General features: G+C 40.0%; 1 protein-coding gene across 1 annotated transcript in view; it reads right to left on the bottom strand.

Annotated features, from left to right (window-relative positions):
• The window catches only part of SYNE1 (spectrin repeat containing nuclear envelope protein 1), a 483,717-nt gene that overhangs the window by 39,729 nt on the left and 422,356 nt on the right, over positions 1-21,632 (bottom strand). The window contains exons 125-130 of the mRNA XM_077812159.1: positions 21,297-21,422; positions 20,178-20,333; positions 15,985-16,143; positions 15,289-15,455; positions 7,820-7,982; positions 981-1,168 (exon numbers count right to left, since the gene is read on the bottom strand). Of these exons, the coding sequence (XP_077668285.1) occupies positions 981-1,168; positions 7,820-7,982; positions 15,289-15,455; positions 15,985-16,143; positions 20,178-20,333; positions 21,297-21,422 (959 nt within the window). The remainder of the gene's footprint in view (positions 1-980; positions 1,169-7,819; positions 7,983-15,288; positions 15,456-15,984; positions 16,144-20,177; positions 20,334-21,296; positions 21,423-21,632) is intronic.

Below are 21,632 nucleotides of genomic sequence, written 5' to 3' on the forward strand. Positions count from 1 at the left end.
TGTCAAGCCTGACCTTAAAAATGTCTAAGGAAGGAGATTCCACCACCTCCCTGTCGGCCCCACTTATCAACTCCTCCTCCTCCTCCCTCCCAGTGCCTCCTGCATGCTGCGGAACATCTGTTCAGCAGTATGCAGGAGGCACTGGGAGGGAGGGGGAGGAGCAGGGACAGTGCATGCTTGGGGGAGGAAAGAGGCAGAGAAGAGGAGGGGCAAAGGTGGGGTCTTGGGGGAAGGTGTGGAGTGGGGGCGGGGTCTCGGGCTGAGTGGGAGTTGAGCACCCCTGGGGAAAATCAGAAGCCAGCTTGGGGGTCCACAAAAATTTAAAATCAAAATGGGGGTCCCTGGGTTGCTACAGTTTGAGAACTGCTGTTCTAGAGACAACATTCAACTGTAGAATCAAACCATTCCTACAGGAAACCGAAATGTTGCAGCATGAATTGTTAAATTTTCCAGGGTAACGTAACCAGGAGAAGGTAGTGTATTGGTATTTTTAAAAACAAACATTAAAATGACTAAGTATATCTGTCATAAATTACTTGGAATTAACATAAGGATGTGGTGACATTCTTTTGCATTCATCAGTAAAAAAAATCTAGTTTTAAGAATATCCACTGCAAATACGTTTTTGTAACAATGTATTTTTAAAACATGAAATAAGTCACTGAAAAAAACATTTCAGCTGATGAAAAAGCAATGTTGTTATAATTATACATGTAGCAGAAATGTAATTTGAGTCCTGATCCTGCAATTCAATGGACAGACTTTTGGGACTGTACATAACCCCAGTGACATCAATCTGGTTCCACACAAGTGCAGAATCCTGCTTGTGTAGATCTCCTGGCAAGTTGTGGGACGAGGTCTGCTTTTAAATATGGAGAATATTTTCTCAGGTAAGTGAATATCTGAGAAATAGCAACGTTTTTTCCCCAGATTGAAACATCTGGAGAATCTCTTGGGTTTTAGGAGTATTTTGTACTTACTTAAGTCGCCTTTCCATTGACATTGCACAGATGTTTCTCCATCTTCTGTCCAGGTTCCGGGTGGCCTGCTGGATGGAGTCACACTCTGTTTCTGTGGCACAAGCATCACAGTCATGGAGAAGTACCTCACACAGGTTGAGAACAGATGCAACTCCAGTGCTGTGTTTCTCTATGTCCCTTTGGAGTTCCTGCAGTCAAGAAATCAAAGCTTAAATATGTAAGCCAAACCATGTGCTCTTTGAAAATATGCCATTTAATACACTATTAAAAATAATATAAAATAAGAAGTCAGGCAAGCTCACAAGAATCAGGCTGAATGAGTATTAAAATGCCCAACCTACATGGGCGTTGCTGCAATGTTACCAATAAACAAGTAAGTTAGTAGCAGTAGATGATAGTACAGAGCTATCCAGTACTTGAGAAAACCTGCAGATAGAGGACAGATCCTCAGCTGGTGTAAACCGTCATAGCTTCATGACAGCCAATGAAATTTTTGTCTCATCAGCATTTCTCACCACTGCCATATTACAATGGAACTGTTTACTTTCCCAGTTCTCTTCTCCCCCTCCCCCCAAGAACATAAAACAGAAGTTCAAAAGAGAAAAAAGTGGCAACTAACAGGGACAGAAGCAGGCAAAGCAGGGATTACTGAACAGAGGGTGAAAGACTCTGACACACACACTGGGGGCTCTAGGATCCAGATGTGCCTCACCTGTCCCTCGCTACATGGGCTTGGGAGAAAACTGCAGAGGAGCCAGTCAGAAACTCCAGCTGATAGGAGCAGAAGCAGCCAACACAAGGACCTTTGGACCTTCAGAGAACCTACTACAGTTTTGACTGGATTTTATCAGCCATGTGCTGATTGGTGTTTGCTCCAACCCTACCCCTCTGGTACAGTCTCTTCACCTCAGCGTCACTCCACACCTGTCCCACATCCCCATCACCCTCTTTTCCTTTTCCTTCCATTTAGCTCAGCCCCTTGTTGAAACTAACAAGCCATTTGTTACCATCACATTGTTCCCTCTGCTTATGTGTTCTAACCAGTCTGCGTCTGTCTTGGCTGTTTAGACTGTAAGCTCTGCAGGGCAGGGACCATCTACTGTACTGTGTTTGTTGGGTGTCTAGCACAGAGGGGCCCTGTTTTTGGCTGGTCCTTAGGCACTACTGTAATACATATGATGATTAATGTGTTAGCACACGTTGAATGCCTGCAGGAGTCTCGCTGGGAGAGAATATACAAACAGACATGATGAGGTTGACAAGTGTCTGCACTGGAGCCTCTATGGGCTCCAATGCTCTGGGCAGCGGGGCTGTTAGCTCCTGGGGCAGCGCAGCTGCAGAGCCCGGCCTGACCCGGTGCTCTGTGCTGCACGGTGCTTGGCTGGCTCCAGCCCCGGGCGGTGCAGCTGTAGCGCCGTCAGCCACCGGTGCTCCAGGCAGCAAAGTAAGGGGGCAGGGAGAGGGGGGCGTGTTGTTGGATAGAGGGCAGGGGAATTCGGGGGGCAGGGAGCGGGGGGGTTGGTCAGAGAGTGCGGAACGGGGGGGGTATTGAATGGGAACAGGGGTCCCAGGGGGGCAGTCAGGAAGGAGGGGGAGTTGGATGGGGTGGCAGGGGGCAGTCAGGGGCAGGGGTTCCAGGGGCAGTCAGGGGACAGGGAGAAGGAGTGGTTGGATGGGGCAGGGGTCTTGGGGGGGCGCCGTCAGGGGGCGAGAAGCGGGGCAGGGGCTGGGCCACGCCTGGCTGTTTGGGGAGGCACAGCCTCCCCTAACTGGCCCGCCATAAAATTTCCAAAACCCAATGCGGCCCTCAGGCCAAAAAGTTTGCCCATCCCTGTTTTAGACCGTAGCTTTTCCCTTTTCATGCTTAAGTATCTTTTATGCTGTGAAGGCTATTTCCTAAAAAACAACAACAACTACCCATACCTATGATGTCATACTGAAGGATAATAATAATAATAATAATGGCAAGAAAAATAAATAAGTTCCACTGCACTGTGGGCATTCACTCTGCTATATTGTGTTCCCGTCTAATGCTATTCTTCGATAAGTCAAGAGGGTGTCTCTTGACATGTTCTGCAGGTGGGGCAGCAGTAGCACATATCTATCTATCTATCAGTACATCTTTAATATGAAATGTAGTTGTTTTCCTCTCAGCTGTCCAATGATAATATTATTTTTAATTGGGGATGGTGGGGAAAATAGGGGAGAAAAGTGACTTTCCGCAGAAGTTTTCATAGACATGGAAAGAAAAAGCAGTCCTCCTAGTGTCAGCAATTACACTCTTCTAACTAATCTATGTCCATCTCATTCTAGTAAATTAAGGGGTGGGGGGAATAGGAATTAAAAAATTTATCCTGAATGTGGTTAGCTTTCCAACTCTATACATCTATAGTAAAATCCACAAGAAAAGTGAAGAGGACACTAGAGACATGTGGACAACGTGGGTAAGGAATCAATATAGCTTTGTGGAAGATAGATCCTGTCAAACGAATTTTTTTTTAAAATGAGGTTACAAGTTTGGTTGATAAAGGTAATAGTGCTTGATTTGGAACCACATGACATTTTGATTAAAAAAACTAGAACTATATCAAATTAACATTCTACAGATTCAATGGACTAAAAGTGGCTAAATGATAGCTTTTACAATATAGGTGTAAATGAGGAATCACCATCAAGTGAGTGTATTTCTACTGGCATCCTACAGGACTCGGTTCTTGACCCTACATTGTCTAACATTTTTATCAATGACCTAGAAGAAAATATAAAACCAGCATCGATAAAGTTTGCATATGACATAAAAATTAAAGGGACAGTAAATAATGAAGAGGACAAGTCACTGATACAGAGCAATCTAGATTGCTTGGTGAACTGGGCACAAGCAAACAACGTGCTTTTTAATATGGCTAAATGTAAATGTATACATCTAGGAACAAAGAATGTAGGCCATACTTAAACAATGGGGGACTCTACCCTGGGAAACGATTTGGGGGTCGGGGTGGACAATCAGCTGAACAAGAGTTCTCAGTGCAATGCAGTGGCTAAAAGGCTATTGTACTGTGATCTTTGGATGCAAAAACTGGGGAATCCTCAGTAGCAGTAGAGAGGTTATTTTACCTCTGGCTGTGGCACCAGTGTGACTGCTGCTGGAATACTGTGTCCAGTTCTGGTGTCCATAATTCACAAAGGATGTTGATAAGGGTCAGAGAAGAGTCACAAGAATGATTAAAGGATTAGAAAACATGCCTTATAGTGATAAATTAAATAGATTGAGCTCCTTGAGTCGAACAAAAAGAAGGTTAAGGGATGACTTGAACACAGTTTACAGTCTACATGGGGCACAAATATTTGACAATGGGCTCTTCAATCTAGTGGACTAATGTATAATATGATCCAATAGCTAGAAGTTAAAGCTAGACAAATTCAGACTGGAAATAAGGTGTAAATTTTAAGAGTCAGGGTATCCACTAGAACAATTTACCAAAGATCATGTTGGAGTCTCCATCACTGGCAATTTTAAAATTAAGATTGGCAATGTCCCAACATTCTGTAACACTGTTAAAACAAACTGGAAATTCTTTGGCAGCTTTATTTTAAAAATGGAGCTTTTTAGTGAAAATAAACGAAAGAGTAGTTCAATAGCACTTGTACTATTTATTTTAATATTACATTTCCCAGAGAGCCTGCAGCTAGGATAGCCACATTTACTGGGTGTTTTTCCTGTGACGATCATCAGTAAAATAGTTAACAATATTGACTTTTTAATTGTCATCTTTAGGTTTCAGATTTCATACCCTATTCAGACCACACCTCTCAGAGTCATTGTTTCAGGATGCTTGCAGGCTCAAGAAAAGAAAGATGCATGGGTTGCAGTAAGCCACATTTTCAAGGTTTTCTCTGCAATGCTAGGGGCTAAAAGCCCATTAAAACAACCAAACAAACTGAAAACAGATATTTTTTTTAGTACAAATTCCACACCATGGTATGGATTTTGCAGTAAATTTTGTGGCCTTGGAATTCTAGATTACATAGGGACCAGTGAATAAAGAACCAACCATTTGCACAAGTTTAGTTAAATGAACATAGATCTTGCCTCCTCCCTTGTGACTGCCTCAGCTGTATTATTTGTCTGCACATAGCATAACCTCTGAATCACCTTTTTGAAATGGAACTCAAACATGAGTCAGTTGTTGCCATGAATTTAGTGAATGCTTTTTTGGAGAAATCAATTCACAGATGAACACTTCAGTGTTTTTAAATTACAGTCTGCATCCATAAATGATTTACTGTACATTTGCTTTTACTTCTACTGCTTTTACTTTCACAAAGTTTAGTTGCTGATCTGCCCTTAGCACCAGCAATCCCCACTATTGTAGCTTGTGTATTTCCTAAGACTGTTTTAACTCTTGGGAGTACTACAAAGGACATGCATGGTACAGGACATCAATGTATGCCATCTGCATCATCCTCAAGAATTGCATTGCTCAGGTGTGATCCTATATTATTAATCTCCACTTCTTGGTTTTCATGACCTTTTTCCACTGGAAAAGACGTTTCATCTTGAAATGTCATTTCAACATATTTGTCTTCAGCACGTTACTGGTGCTTGTGAGACAGATTGTGAAAATGATCTCTTATTATTCCTGGATATCTGTAAGAAAAATTCCTGCCCAATTGCTGACTACATTTGGATTATACCTCATGATTCAAATGGCTGGTTAAAGATGGAGAGTAACACTACCTGCAAGGAAACAGAAGGGACATTCTGTAACACCTTGCCATGTTTCACATTTGTTGTGGCCTAATTAACAAAAAAGAGAAAAAAAATGGCCTTTGAAATTTGATTAGTTTTCCAGGGTTGGCCGGATTGCAGTGAGGTTACACTCACTCTCCTTCAGGTCATACTGCTTTAACTGCCCCAGAAGAGCAACTGCAAAGTTATTATGTGTGTTCCCCTCCAACTCAGACTTGGCTGATGAGCCAGTAGAAGCAGAGTGTGGGAGCCACAGAACTGGGATCAGGCCCTAGTTTCTGGCAGGCAATGCTACATTTTTAATTAAATTTGAGATCTGTAGTTGAGTGATAGTTTGTGACAGTGTGGGCTGGGGATATAACATGTCCCTAAGAGAAAACAAATGTGGAAAAATATACAGATCAAACAGAAAGAAAAACTAGTGCTGACATAACTGGCTGAAAAGGTAGCTGAGGTAACCTGTGTTGTAAAAACCAAATGAATATTACTAGTAACAGCTATAATAAAAATACTTTCTTCTTTATGTTAAAAGTTCATGTTTTCTTTGCTGTTAGTGTTATAAAAAATTAATTCGCAGGGAGCTGCCAAACGTACTATGCTTACAAGGTAAAATACACTTCCAGTGTTTGTCCCCTTTGGAGTTCCAATGAAACCACTGGTACTTCAAAATGAACACTGCCACCGTCTAGCACTGCACAGAAACAACAGCTGAGAACTGCAGAGAATAAAGAGTTCAACTGATGTCTGCACCCAGAATGAATGCAGTAGTAAAGGAGTCATAACAAACCTTGGGATGCCCATGTAGGTACACTGCCAAGAAGTCTCTAAACATCTGCTTTTACATTAATACTTAGCACTGTACAGCACGTTACATCTTCAAAGCACTGCACAGTATTAGCTACTCGTCATATCTGTCCTGTATGTATTATTCATCCCATGTTATAGATAGTGAAATGTACACAGAGGTTAAAAGGCTTTTTCCCATAGCCACATAGTATGTCAGTTGAGGAGCTAGGATTAAAACTGAGGAGATTCTTAGTTTTTGGACTTGCACTGCATTCAATAGACCACATTGTCATTCTGCATGCTTTATAAATCAATTATCTGCAAAATGCTACAGTACTTTTCTTCCCACAAAAAATTAAACGTCTCTACTTTATTGTGTGTTAAGGAGAGGTGTTATTTTGCTTTTCACAAGCTCATCACAAACTGCACTGATATCAGCCAGCGACCAATCTGCCAGGAAATAACTGACAAGAATGCAATCTGCTGTGTGACAGGCAACAGAATCTCTGCCCAGTGTGTCAGACAGAACTGGCATAGAGTAACAAAAATATGTACAGAAACGTGTATTTCTTTACTTTGCAAAACTGATGTTACTCTTTCCTAAGTTGTGATGGAAGTGGAAAGGAAGCATACTAACAGCGTAGTACAATGTAAAAAACTACTACAAATTAAACAAAAACAAAAACGTATCTGCCCCATCCCACTTTTCCTATTTGCAGCATGAACTGCTTCGTTCCAGCACTGTGTGTAGACTTTGCATAGTGCACATCCGCTTAAAGTTAAACATCAGTTTTGTATCGCGCATGCAACTCAGCATGCAAAGAGACTCAAACATGTTTATGAACTGCAAAACAAAACAAAACCAGAAGGCATTTCCAAAGATGGACAATGTCAAGCACTTATAAAACTTGAAAGCAAACACTACAGTATGGTTTCATTTTAATTCTGGAAGTGGACGGTAGTTCATTATATACTAAAAAACAAAGAAAAAACCTCAACCACAAAAGTAACCCACATTCTAGACATAACATCATGGTACCTTACCTCTGTCTGGCAGGGTCAAGCAGCTCCTTGTAGATTCAATGTCAAAGCCGGCAGAAGACTCTACTAGAGTGATGCAATAAGCACTATCTGCCTTGAAATCTAAGGGCATCTTCTCTGCATCAGTGCCTTCTTTCAACACTGAGCTGGATATCGGCAGCCCAAGGGTATACTTTACTTGGGTCTCCCCACACCATAGTGCAACTGCCAGTGTGGTGATTGTGTCAGGTTTTTTACTCTTCTACCTCATTTTGTATTTTACCTGCTGCTCATTCAGTTTCCTTTGTATCTCCTCGGAATCACAGGTTTCGTAGACAATGGGTTTGGACAGCTCTGACTCAATGTGAGCGAGCCAGGATCTCAAGCTGTTCATGTTCTTATCCAGCTGCTGCACAGCTACCAGGGTCTCCTTCAACTTCTTCACCCTGCCAAAAGGAGAAACAAGAGCACATGCACATCATTAAACAGCCTCTATAAGACATCACTTTTGTATAATTTTCACTGCGAAAGAAATTCAACTTAACTTCACACTCAAACAACAGAATTGCTAATCTAGGGCTTCCCCTTACTACTTACAGCACTACAATCATATAAATAGTGCCCAAACCCAGTATTTCTAACTAACAGAAATTCAGGATTTTCAGAGGCCACACACAAGATTTTATAGGCTTCCGTATCTCTGTGGGTGGAATCAAAGCTTGGTTCGGGGAAAGAAAATGTATTTAATATGGTCAGTGTAAAAAAAAATCCATCTAAATTAGTTGTGTCTTCTGTTTCACTAATGTAGTCACCTGGTCAGATTACAAGTAAATAGCTATTGCAATTAACAAAATGAAATTGACCTGCATTGGTGTGGAACTACATGCATCTAAAAAGACTTATTCACCTATAAGTTCTAAAGACTGAACTCTCTCGCCCTTAGAGATAGTGAACTCTGTCCTTATCTGGTTCAGAGCTCAGTACACTAACCCAGTGGTATGTGTCCCCCTGGGGGTACGCAGAGGTCTTCCAGGTGGTACATCAACACAACTCGTTTTACAACAGACTATACAGAAAGCACTAGCGAAAATGCAAACGAAAATTTCATACGACTTGTTTATTCTGCTCTCTATATTATACACTGAAATGTAAGTACAATATTTATATTCCAATCTATTTATTTTATGAATATATGGTATAAATGAGAAAGTAAGCAATTTTTCAGTACTAGTGTGCTGTGACACTTTTGTATTTTTATGTCTGATTTTGTAAGCAAGTAGTTTTTAAGTGAGGTATAACTTGGCGTATACAAGATAAATCAGACTCCAGAAAGGGGTGCAGTAGTCTGGAAAGGTTGAGAGCCACTGCACTAACCCACTCTTCTACCTTCCCCAATCTTAAGGGCTACTCTAACTTGCACTGGATTTTAATAGTTACTTCAGATTTACACTGGTATGTAACGGAGAGCAGAATCTGCCCCCACAATGATTTCTTGGTTGTAACAGGACTGGTAACCTTGCTGTGCAACAATAATCACCAAGGACACCAATCAGCTGTCTTTTCAAGAGAACATTAGATAGGAGAATAAGAGAGACCTAACCACATTCCATAAGCATGAATGGTCAGATGTTAACTATTAGAACAATTTACCAAAGGTCATGGTGGATTCTCCATCACTGAGAATTTTAAAATCAAGGTTATTAGTTTTTCTAAAAGATCTGCTCTAGGAATTATTTTGGCAAAGTTCTATGGCCTGTGCTATACAGGAGGTCAGACTAAGTGATCACAATGGTCCATTCTGGCCTTGGAATCTATGGATAGTCCCTTTGGCCTCCACAAATATCGGGGTTGTGCTGTTAGTGTTAAAAATCCCAAAGAGAGTGTGTGAGAGGCAGAGTCATAGTCCTATCCCTACTAGTGTATTACTTTGTGGAGTGGAACTGGCATAGGGACAGTATATGCTTCACTCTGTTCAGAGCAGTGGTTTTCAACCTATGGTCCGTGGACCCCTGGGGTCCGCAAACTGTCTAGGATTTCCAAAGGGGTCTGGCACCTCCATTTGAAATTTTTTAGGGGTCTGCAAATGAACACAGGTTGAAAACAACTGGTATAGAGGGCTCAGCAGTAACTGCTGCTATGTATTCTCCTGGCATTCTAGAGCCTGCTTCAGACACAGTGCCTCCAAGCAGGGGCTTCTGGGGAACTGCGATTCCACCACTCACAACAGAGCATGTAATAAGTGTGCACCACACAGAGCTATTTTCAGGACTTCAGCTTATATGATTCCTCCAAAAAAATCAGATCATAGTATCCTTGAAATTTGGGTAAGTTTGAAACCAAACTTTGTGGTTTAGGTCCATCTCTCTAGTCTTTAGGAGGTTAAAAGCAAATCATTACAGAGCTCTCATTCTGTTCTGTGTTTGTGCCTAGCACAAAGGGATTTTGATCCACGTGTAGGGCTCTAAGAGGCTTTTTAATTATTCATCAAATGTATAAATCTCTCAAATAACCTCAACATGTGCTTTTGATTACACTGAAAACATACCTGCACACTTATATGCTTACATGCTCACCTAATTATTTCCCACCTCTAGTTTGAGCATATAAAGAAGTTTTAAGCTCTTTTGTGCCACCCATTGAAATTAATTGCACATGCACAACTACATATTTTGTGCATGTAGCAGAGGCAATATATATATTTAGAAACTTATTTCTAAATTCTCCAATAGTCTAAAATCCTGACCTACAGGGCCTGAAAGATAGTGGGACTCATGGAGTTCTGCCAGCAGGCAGGGAGCAGGCTGCACAGAGTCTACATATGGGGGTCTGCAGCCGCAGCAAAATGAAGCTGTGCCCTTTTGGGGTTTCATTTGCAACAGCATTATATGAAAATAAAGCAAATTCTTCTGGGAAAATCTCACGAAACGTGTTACTGTAAGAGGATTTGGCTGAGTTCCCCTGTTTGCTAACAAGGATTCCTAATTCAAATTAGATGCTTGGAACTATCACATGGCAGGTTTAAGCAGGGTTGTATAAATTTAGCAAGCCTGACATATAAGTACAGGAAGTCCCTGAAGCTTGCTGTACTTTTCTCGTAGCCCATATTAAATCGCAGGCATTTGTCCTTGCTCAGGAAGGAAAATACTATGTAATCCAATTGCTCAGTTTTCCAGTTTATTGCTAATGAGAAAGCCAATTTCAAACCAAGAAAAATACACAGAAAATATTCTGGAGCTGAAAACAATAAGGAAGGTCTTTTAAAACTCAAACAGTTAGCTAGAATTAAACTAGATATGCTTAAATTCTGCTTAAATCTAAACATATATTGCACCATAAACACACAACAGTGTATCGTACAGAATTCATAACTTCACTATTAGTCATTAGCCAGCTGGTTACTAACATTCATTTAAAAGCCAACCACAAAAAATACGCACAGAAATGTGACATCAGCTGAATCTATCATCAGCTTATAGTTTTAATTAGCTGTTAACCATTCGCACACCATGCCTATAGTAATATCTGAGCTCAAACAAATTAGATTGGCAAAACACTGGAGTTCCAACTCAAGAGGGAGAAAACAATGAGAAACTATTACTCCACCCTTTTGGAGATACTTGAATTCTCAAATTCCAGGCAAATATATTCCAAGAACACAATGCAAGTGCACTATTTCATTCATACTTAAATGCTTCTGTTTGGGGAACAGTACCATGGGAAATGTTATGCATGCACCTGAACATATTGTAAAATTCTTTCATCTAAAATAAATTAAATAGTGAAATGCAAAATAAAATAAAATAAAAAAGTAGCTTTCATAGTTCAGTAACGAATGAGTAGTTGAAAATGCCACATTTACTCTTCAGATTCTATACTTTTACCTTTACTGAAAAATAATTTTACAACTTACAAGTTAGCTTACACTAAAAATATTGTGAAAAAATACAAGATGGAAAAAAAATCCAGGAAGAATATTTGAGAAAAAATAAAAATCTTTCAATCCACTATACATTGTTCAAAACTAAGCTACAAAGATCCATCTGGCTACAGACATTTTAATACTATGTTTCAGAGTAGCAGCCGTGTTAGTCTGTATTCGCAAAAATAAAAGAAATACTTGTGGCACCTTAGAGACTAACAAATTTATTTGAGCATAAGCTTTTGTGAGCTACAGCTCACTTCATCGGATGCAACATATGTACATGAAGGATGAGTTTAGCACACATTAATGCTGGAAGTACTTTTACAGAGCCTCTCCACATCTTTGACTTTTGGATGTAGTCAGGCCCCCTTGATTACACAAACAGCAGGTAGTAAATTACAACCCTCTGGATCCTCTCACATGTTTACATGATCTTGTATTAAAAACAGTAGTAAAAATCAGGTCTATGGTTTCATTCAGCCTTATTTAACCACCTACTAGTAGTGGTCAGGCTGTTTTCAGTTAAGACAAACATTTGAAGATCCCAGAATTATAGCAAGACAACAAAGCACATCATGATTTCCTAACACTCCTCAACAACACTAAAATTCTGGGCAGAAAAGAAAAAGTTTTTTGGTAAGGCAGCATGCCTATGGATTAATACTATGACAACTAGTTCCTCAGCAAGCTATAACAAATTCCAAAGAAATACATAAGAAAAGTAAATAGCTGCCTGCCTTGTGACATCGCAATTGCAGTCTGGGAGGTCTGAATCCACACTGCAGTCCTCTGCCATCCTCACGCCACATAAATCCTCTCCTACCACCATGAAAATTTCCAGTACTAAAAACAAGAACTTGCAGTCCAAAAGCTTGTAGTCAACAGACTGTGCTGCAGGCAAGCTTGCCTTTGTGAGTACTGTACAAAAATGCTCACATTCCAAACAAATGTTAGTAGACCCAGCCTGCTAACATGAGACTGAGTGGTGACAAGTGGTCATGTTTCTAAATAAAACTTACATTCATCAACATGCGCCAGGCTTGATCTCCTGGAATGTAGGCCATGAGTGTCAGGAAGAGGAGGGGGGGGGAAATAAAAAAGAGAGAGGCCTTCAGTTGTAAACTTAACTGTCCAAGAAAAGTCCTGTATAAAGCATGCAGCCACACACTACTCCTTTACTGTGCACACATGCAGCTGGCCTATTTATCATAATGGACAATTTGTAGGGAGAAAACTTTCCAGCCATGAGAGGCCAGAAATGGGAAATCACTGAAGTAGAGAGGCAGCTGTCTTTCTGGGGAGTCCTCCCTTCTCTTTCCCACCCTTCCGCAGAAGGAGTCAGAGGGTGGTGAAGAAAAAGTGAAAAGGAAATATGCTGCTGCGAAAAAAAAATAGGCCAGACGGAATGTTTAAAATGATTACCCCAAATGGCATGAAAAATTAACAAAAACAGATTCAGAACTGACCAGTTTTTTTCTGACTGAATTTTTTTTTCTGCAGGAAGAACAACTTGTTGTAAACAAGAGAACATGACTTTAACCTGTGAACAGGTTAAAGTCAAGATTCTTTAATACAAGAGAGGTCATTTAAAAACACAAATAAAATGTTATGTAGCCAAAATATATTATATTCTTATTCATCTTCTGAAACAAACATACTGTGAGTCTTTGTTCCTTAGAGAGACGAAGTGGGTGAGCTCTGTGTAGTTTGAAAGCTTGGCTATTTCACCAAATGAAGTTGGTTCAATAAAAGAGATTTCCTCACCCACCTGGTTTCTCTAATATCGTGGACCAACACACTACAACTCTGTATTCCATTTTCCTGTAAATAGGTATTTCCCATTGGTGGATGGCTGCTGAAAACAAACCAATAAGCACATTTGAGCAAAAGATGGCCTTGGCTTGACAGAGAGAACAGAAACATGGAGAATGTATGCACAGAGTTACTATTAATATTGTCAGGGATCCAGAATGCAGAATTTGCACTATAATGTCAGCAGTGCCAAAAATAAGCTGCATTTTCCAGCTGAATGTATGAAAATAGTAACATACTCTGACATACCAAATTTCATCCAAAGTATTTTGCAAACTGGCTTTTGAGATGTGGGAATCTTTCCACTAGGAACTTGTCTTTGATCATAAGCTCATTTCACACAGGTTAACCAATAGACAGCAGATAAGTCACAACCCACTTGGGCCAGAGACGAATTGGCAAAGGCTCTCTATCCCTTCAGCAATCTTTTGAGCCATTCAATACTCCACATTTAGCCACATGATAAACAAACTTCACATAGGGATCCCTTCACTCACTATTCAAATGCAGCCAGCTCTGTGGTGAAAAGGGGCAACACTAAATGTATTAGGTAAGAAAACATCCAACGGAAATTGACTGGGAAACTGAGGCAAATCTGTAATCACACAAATTAATTTATGGCCAGGACTATCACTCTGTACTTGAGGAAAATAGCATGGGAAGTTCTACAAGTGTATAACAATTCAGTTTTACAGCTCATCTGAAAAGACCACTAAGAAATAGAATCCTGAGACCCTGATCACCCTCCCAAGGTACAACACTAATCCCAGTACTGAGCATAACAGATAGATATCTAGAAGTACACTTTGCCATCTGCATATACCATAACTTCTCACTGGAAATCTCTTAAAGCTTGGCCTGGGCGTAGAGGAAGCCCATCACAGTTTTGTTTAAACATTAGAAATGTCTTCAAGAGAAAAGTACAGAATTAAGGTAAGTAACTGTTTTGCTTAAGATCTGGTGAGAAACCACATCCTGTAAAACCAACAGACTTTTAGTCTGTAAGAAATGCTACTTCCTGAATAATGTTACATTAAAACAAAACACAGTCACCTCCATCTTAAAAGGTCTGTACCCCTTAATGGCTTTGCCACTGTGAAATTCACTGACTCCCCACAGTCACAGAATTCTGAGGAGGAATATTGTAGTACAGGGGTGGGGAAGGTGACCAAACATATTTACAGAACCTACTGGATAAATAGAGAAATGTAAAAGGAATTGCTGCAAATAGAACACTGGGTATTGGTACAGATAGAAATATCTTTCAAGTTATGGAAACTCAAGCAACATGTTGAACATCCTTCATACTGCAGAGTACAGACACAATAGCCAAAGCAAATAGCGGCAAAAATGACACAATAGCGGCAAAAATGATTGTCTATTAGCTCGAGAGTAGCTGCTACAGCTCAGAACGGACATTAGAAATTTAAATTAATATTCTTCATGTACTAACCGAGAATCGCATGTGCACAGTATATACTTCTGTAGATAACAACCTATGGCAAACAACTTTTTTCTTTTTTTTTTGCAAGCTACTATGCCTAATGGATATACGTCAGTCTACTTTATTTTCTCTCTCCCCCTCTTCACTAATCTAAAAACAGAAAAACAAAACCACCTGCCATAAACTGTCGTTTGAGTAGCATTTTTAAAAGTGAGTCACTTAGCACCCTTTGTGCTGCACTTTAAAGAAAACAAAAGATTTACGTCTTGCTTTAGGCACCCACTTTCAACCTAAATAACCACACTTGACCAGAAGACACTACACTTCTGACTGCAGCCAGTCTTGATCATCCTAATAGATACTGGTTTTTAAACTTCCTGAATCAGATACAGTGGATCAGGAAGGATAAGTTCAACCAAGCATGTTGGCTGAGAGCAGTTACAGATCACAGTTGAGTGGGTGAAGACAGAAAAAGTTCTGAGTCCTCTCTTGAACTAGGAACTCAGCTGCTTCATGAATTCCAATACAGGATTCTATTCCAGGAAATGTTTAAAAACAAAGTAGCTGTTTTTACCTGGCTGCAATCAGATCTAAGAGGTGTTGCCATCTGTCATTGACCTTGCCAAGTTTATATTCGATTTCTGATGCTTTGCTTTCATGACTGGCTTTGGCAAGACGCTCTCCCATTTGCTGGAGTTGGATTTTATTCTCTTGGGCCATGGCAATTTCATCTTGATAATCCTACATGGCAAAGAGGAATCACAGAGATCAAGAAACTTATTCAGAACACATTCAGCTCAGTGCTGCTGGAAGAACTAGAATAAACATAAGCAGTGTCTAATACTAAGTTGGAAATAGTTTGGTGAATGAACAAATCCTCATAAACACCAGCACCGTTTAAACATAAGTAATCACAAGAAAGAAAAATATTTTGCAAATGCATGTACAATAATTCATAACTGGTTTACTGACACTTGTGATCAGGCATTTAGTAAAGCATTCACCGTTCTTGGTTGTGTCTTTGTATTTTGAGAAATCCACTTCAAGAAGCACAGGGAAAAGGCACATAATTAGAGAAGAACATTGACAAAAATTCTCATTGGAACATACAAACTGCCATATATTGGATCAGACCAGTGACCCATTTAATACAGTGTTCTGTCCATAACACAGGCCAGTACCAGATTATTCAAGTTCTGATAACCGAGAAAGAGCAGAGGAAAAGGTGCACATAACAGCATATAAACATATAAAACCCAAAGAACTTTACCTTCTTGAGTTTCTCTATCATCTCTTCAATGAGGATGTCTCCATTTTGAGACACCTTACTCTCCATTTGTGTCAGCCACTCACAGAGCTCCTTGTTCTTCTCACTGAAGACTGCCCACTCATTCAGTCTCTCATTCACCTGTTGCCGCCGCAAGGAGATCTTATAATGTTTACAGAGGGAGTCAATAAAAGAGAGTACGGTTAGTAGATGAGAACAAACTGATTCTCAGAGGTAAGTTCTCAGTCCTGCAAAGAGTTTTAGCTACCTGACTGTCATTAAGGTAAATTGGAGTTGTGCCACAAAAATCTTGCATGACTCATTATAAGTTCAAGGTCAGCATTAATCTCAGGATGCTTAGTACCCAGTTCCTGTTGCACACAGGGAAGAGTATACTCTAAATATAATTTGCTTTATGATAAGATACAAATCTGTGGTCTTTAAATTCAGGTTTCCATAGCACAGTTAAAAATAGCCCTTTCGTTGTCTTTAGAGTCAATGTTTTCATTTATTAAGAATTAAAATGTACATTGATACTTCTGTTTATTTGGAAGCACAAACTCCAACAGAGACAGATGTTAAGCCCAAATAGATGCTTGACCTTTAGAACAATGACATTTTTAATCCTGCAAACCAAATGGATGTCTAGGACGATGCATACATGGTATGGCCATACCATTGATTGGTGTATCAACTGTATCTACAAAATGTGTGCACAGATGAGATAGGCAGCTCTCATAAGCCAAGCAATTGGAAAGGAATGTGCAATTCCATGCTTGTGTCCTCATACACATATTTTGTGAGTGCGTCTAATTTTGCAGCATTGGAACTCTGTGACCAGGTATTCCCAAGGGCTAAAGAATGCTACGACAGAAATGAGCAGGCGATAAGTGCAAACTGAAACAGAGAACAAAACAACAGCATACACAGGAAATGGAAGCTTGTCACACGTCACTTTGAAAAGTAAGAGACTGCTATATATTTAAGAAATTAGAAGAATGATATTTCCATCTCAAATTGTGAATTACAAAACAATTGGGCAAATATGAAGAGGACCTGAAAGAATATTAAACACAGTATTCACAGTAAATTAATCTCTCCTGTCAGAATTTCTGATAATCGCATGGCTATAATGTAATGGCATCCTACTTACTACAGCTTCTTCCTCCTCATCTGTAATAGGAGTTGCTTCTGACTCTACATCAGCATCTCCACTGATCATGTGAGCATTGCACCTGCTCTTTTGTATATAACTTACTGCTTTCCTAACTGAAGCTTTTGATTTTTAAAGTCAGACACAAATGACAGCACATTTCCTTTTGTGGTAACACCTCAGTACTGAAAAAGAAAAAAAAGCCTCATTCATTTGGTTACATCCTGGAAGGTTAAATATGTAAATGACAGATTAAGACATCCAACCTTGAATCAGCCCTCTCCTTTAGCATGAGAGGTGTGCAGCAGGAATCTGGAAAAATCAATCAGAGTCTATATGGAAAAGGTCTTCTAGCCCATTCACCCACATGCAGCCAGTTCAGCTTCTTCGTTTCATGAGAATTTATGATGCATGAAGGCTTTTCACCCATGAATGCTACTTAATTGTGTCTCTTTCTCATGACCCTGTCAACTTCATTCACAAGACAGGAAAAGCATCCTCCAGTCTGAGTGCCCAACTGGAATTCTACAGGTTTCCAAAACTAAGTCTATTCCTTTGATACCTTTTAATGTTTATCCTGCAGGACAGATTTGTTTGCACCATACCATAATGAAAAAGGATATCACGTTCCTGGTACAATGTAACTATGTTTTGCTGACCTACAATGTTTGTTTGTTCATTTGTTTTTTGACAGTGAAATGGTTCTTCACTGCTCAATACATTTTGGAGTGGACAAGTATAATCAGGCCAATCCAGAAAATTTGGGATAGGTGGCAACTTTAAATCTGGAGCCAGGATTTCTAAGCATAAGCAGCAACTGTAAAATGCACTGGGAGCACTGTGTATTTATCTCCCACATGGTGCCAAGGAATTAAGCAGGCAGCCAAGCCAAAGGGAATGAGAAATGTGCAGTCTTTTTTTTTTAAACACAAGGAAAAGCATATCAACAGGGTACAGTGGGTTTTTTCTCACATCAGACTATCTTGTCGCCACCTCTCTCAAGCCAATGATGGCTGTTCTGTTTCTTCTTTATTCCTGTGGGCCAATTATGCCATAAGTTTAACATTATCTTTAATATAGTTTTCCTGAGTTTGTTTATACCCTTGCTCAGTGAAGTGATCATTTACAGGAAGTCTGGAAATATTAGTGGTAACTAAAGCAAACACTTGAAGATACACTGAACTGTTATTAATCTTAGCTCCACAGCGAAGCAAAGTTTTTAAGAGGAAATCTTCTGCTGTTATAATAAAATACATAATCCTGCTCTTTCTTTCTTTTGTTGGTCTTGGCATGACCATCACTTTCAATGGACTTTTCACCAGAAAAGTTGGTCTCCAGAAATGGAAGGATGAACCCTTTTAGAGATTGCAGACACATACTGTACATATCCTTTAGCTATTAGATTAGTCACAATTTCCTTCCAGTAATGAGATTCTTCTTGATTATTGTTCCATTTCATGGCCAGATATTACTCATTCCACTTTAAGTTTGCTATTAAGTGAGTGATCACTTTAAGGTTACATCTGCTAACTCCTGAATTTTAGTGGGTATTTTCTCCACTCTTTTATTTTAAATATCTGTAAATCAGTATGGCTGAAAATATTTCCCACATCGCCCCATCCTCAAAAGGGTGTGTTGTTCCTCTGGATAAAGCTTGCATTTGACATGCCAAATTCTACTTCCTTAGCTCTACCTCTGCATTAGGAGATTGATGAGATTATACCTTACAAATGGATGAGTCTCAGTTCAAATTCAAATGCTAGCTTGTCATCCAGCTGGTACCTGTCTGTTCTAACTGTTGCTAATCACATTCAGCTGTCCCTGTGCCCCTTTCATGTGCATAATCACTGTGACGTTCCACTCTATATGATTTTATGAGAATATGCTAATGAGTGTGAATATAATGTAACTGGAATATGCTTCCCACAAAAGGTCTCTTGTAAGGTATCATTACAAAGCTTATCATCTACTGAGTATGGTCATCCTATTTGTATGAATGTATCACTCTTGTATCTGAAACTAGAAATATGAAATATAACTCTGAGGGCCTATTGTAATTATGCAAAGTGAGGGCCATTAATGGTGGTTTGGAATCTTGATGGCTCCCATCAACCAGGACAATTGACTGTGGATGGCTCTGTTTGCTTGCCGGCCTTCCTGTGTATCAGGCTGGGAGGAATGAGGGCTTGAAGTCTTACAGTGACATGTGATCATGTCACCTGAACTGGAATCCATCTTTAACCTGGTGCTTTTCCATTTAGAAGGAGGGATGGTAACCCAGAGAGGGACAAAGGATTCCCGCCTTGTGAAAAAGATATATAAGGGGGTGGAACAGAACAAACGGGGCTGAAGTCATGAGAAATCCCCTATTTACCACCTGAGCTGGAACAAAGGGCTGTACCGGGGAAAGAATTGTGTCCAGAATAGGAAGGCATCCAGTCTGTGATAAAAACTTATCGAAATATCTTTGAGGGTGAGATTTTATCTGTATTCAGTGTTCTTACTGTATTAAGCTTAGACTTGTGTGTTTTATTTTATTTTGCTTGGTAATTCACTTTTTTCTGTCTGTTATTACTTGGAACCACTTAAATCCTACTTTTTGTATTTAATAAATCACTTTTTACTTATTAATTAACCCAGAGTATGTATATACCTGGGGGGGAGGGGGGCAAACAGCTGTGCATCTCTCTCTATCAGCATTATAGAGGGAGAACAATTCATGAGTTTACCCTGTATAACCTTTATACAGGGTAAAACGGATTTATTTGGGGTTTAGACCCCATTGGGAGCTCAGTACCCTGGGTGCTGGAGACAGGAACACTTCTTAAGCTGTTTTCAGTTAAGCCTGCAGTTTGTGGGCTGTAGTTCAGACCTGTGTTTGTAGCAGGCTAGTGTGTCTGGCTCAAACCAGGCAGGGTTCTGAAGTCCCAAGCCGCCAGGGAAAATGGGCTCAGAGGTAGTCTCGGCACATCAGGTAGCAATTCCCATGGGGGTTTCTGTGCTCACTAGTCACAGTCACATCCAAGTTCAGGGTCACATTTACCTGGTGGCACAGCTCCTCCCATTGCCTGTGCAGCAGCTCAATGCGCTCGTTGAGGATCGAGATATCATCAGCACTGATGTAGGTAGCTAGAGTCTCCTTCAGCAGTGTCAGATGCGCAAGGTCATACGTCCACCCTTCAACCGCATTTTCTAGCTCCTGGTTTAAAAAAAAATGCGTGAAAAATATCAAGCTCTTTATGCGACTAGAAGTTTGTCAAGAGTTTTATTATACAAAGTTGTCTTTACTTGTTAACCATAGGCACTGGCATTAAAGTCCTATTGTATCTAGCAAACCAAGTCTGTTAACAGAGCCAGTATTTAGATGGAGAGTTACAACTATATTAAAAGCATTATTTATAATAGACCACCAGTAAGACAGCATTATTTTTTCAGAGTTAGAAGGGAGGTCCCATTTTTACTAAAACTGATACAGCGAGATACATCAGCCCTTAAACAAGCAGAAATGGGTCTAAAGTAAAATCCCAGAGTCTAACTTCTCCAAAGTTCAGGGCTATCTGGACTCAAGATTTTGGTTTGGGCCCATCTCTAGTGACCACCCTTTGCAGTCTGCACCATGTCTGCACCCTCTGATTTTAAGAAAGGAAGAATGAGATTGGGATTCCCAATTTGTTTCTAACTTGCAACTAATGCAGGATAAAAGTTTGTGACCAACAATTATCCTGAGTAGGAGTAAAGAGCATTGAAATGACATGGGTTTAAAATCTATGAACTTTTACTTGTCTCATCTAAAAGAATCATGCAGTAAGAACTTCTAAACTAAAAAGAACCACCAATACTTAGCACTTTTAAAGCTCTTTATGGGCCTAATTCTGATCCAATTTATTTTGGTTTTGCCTAATGTAACCTAATTTACACCAATGTGAGATTAGAGACAGGCCCTATATTTTCCAAGTGCTGTACAAACATTAATCAGTGCTGTGCTAACGCTATTTAACGAACGGATGCACAAAATGTGCATGCAGACACAAACAGAAAATTGCACATGCAGTAATTATGGGCTGCTGGTCTATATAGTCAGTAATGTCAAGGCTTATGATGGCTGAAGATGTTCCAAGACAAGCAAATTGCAGATCAGATGGGGCTCAACAGAGTGCTTTACCTTGCAACGAATCTGCTCCGTATGCAGCTCATCATGGTGATCTGGCAATGGCTGAGAAAGCTTTTTCTTGAAGGATCTTAGTTTCTCCAGGGAGTCTGCTACGCCCTTTTCACATTTTTCCCAGTCCTCAGAGCAGAACAATTATTATTAGACTTTATTCCAGATTCGGGGCGGGGGGGAATGGAAAGAGGCTCATCATGGTGAATCATTCAAGCTGACTAAATAATCATGGAATCATATGACTGAAAGAGACCTCGAGAGGTCATCTAGTCCAGTCCCCTGTACTCATGGCACCAATACCAACAAGCAGTGAGGATATCTGCAGAATAGGATGTC

Source organism: Eretmochelys imbricata, chromosome 3 (assembly GCF_965152235.1).
Source record: "Eretmochelys imbricata isolate rEreImb1 chromosome 3, rEreImb1.hap1, whole genome shotgun sequence".
Lineage (NCBI taxonomy): Eukaryota > Metazoa > Chordata > Testudines > Cheloniidae > Eretmochelys > Eretmochelys imbricata.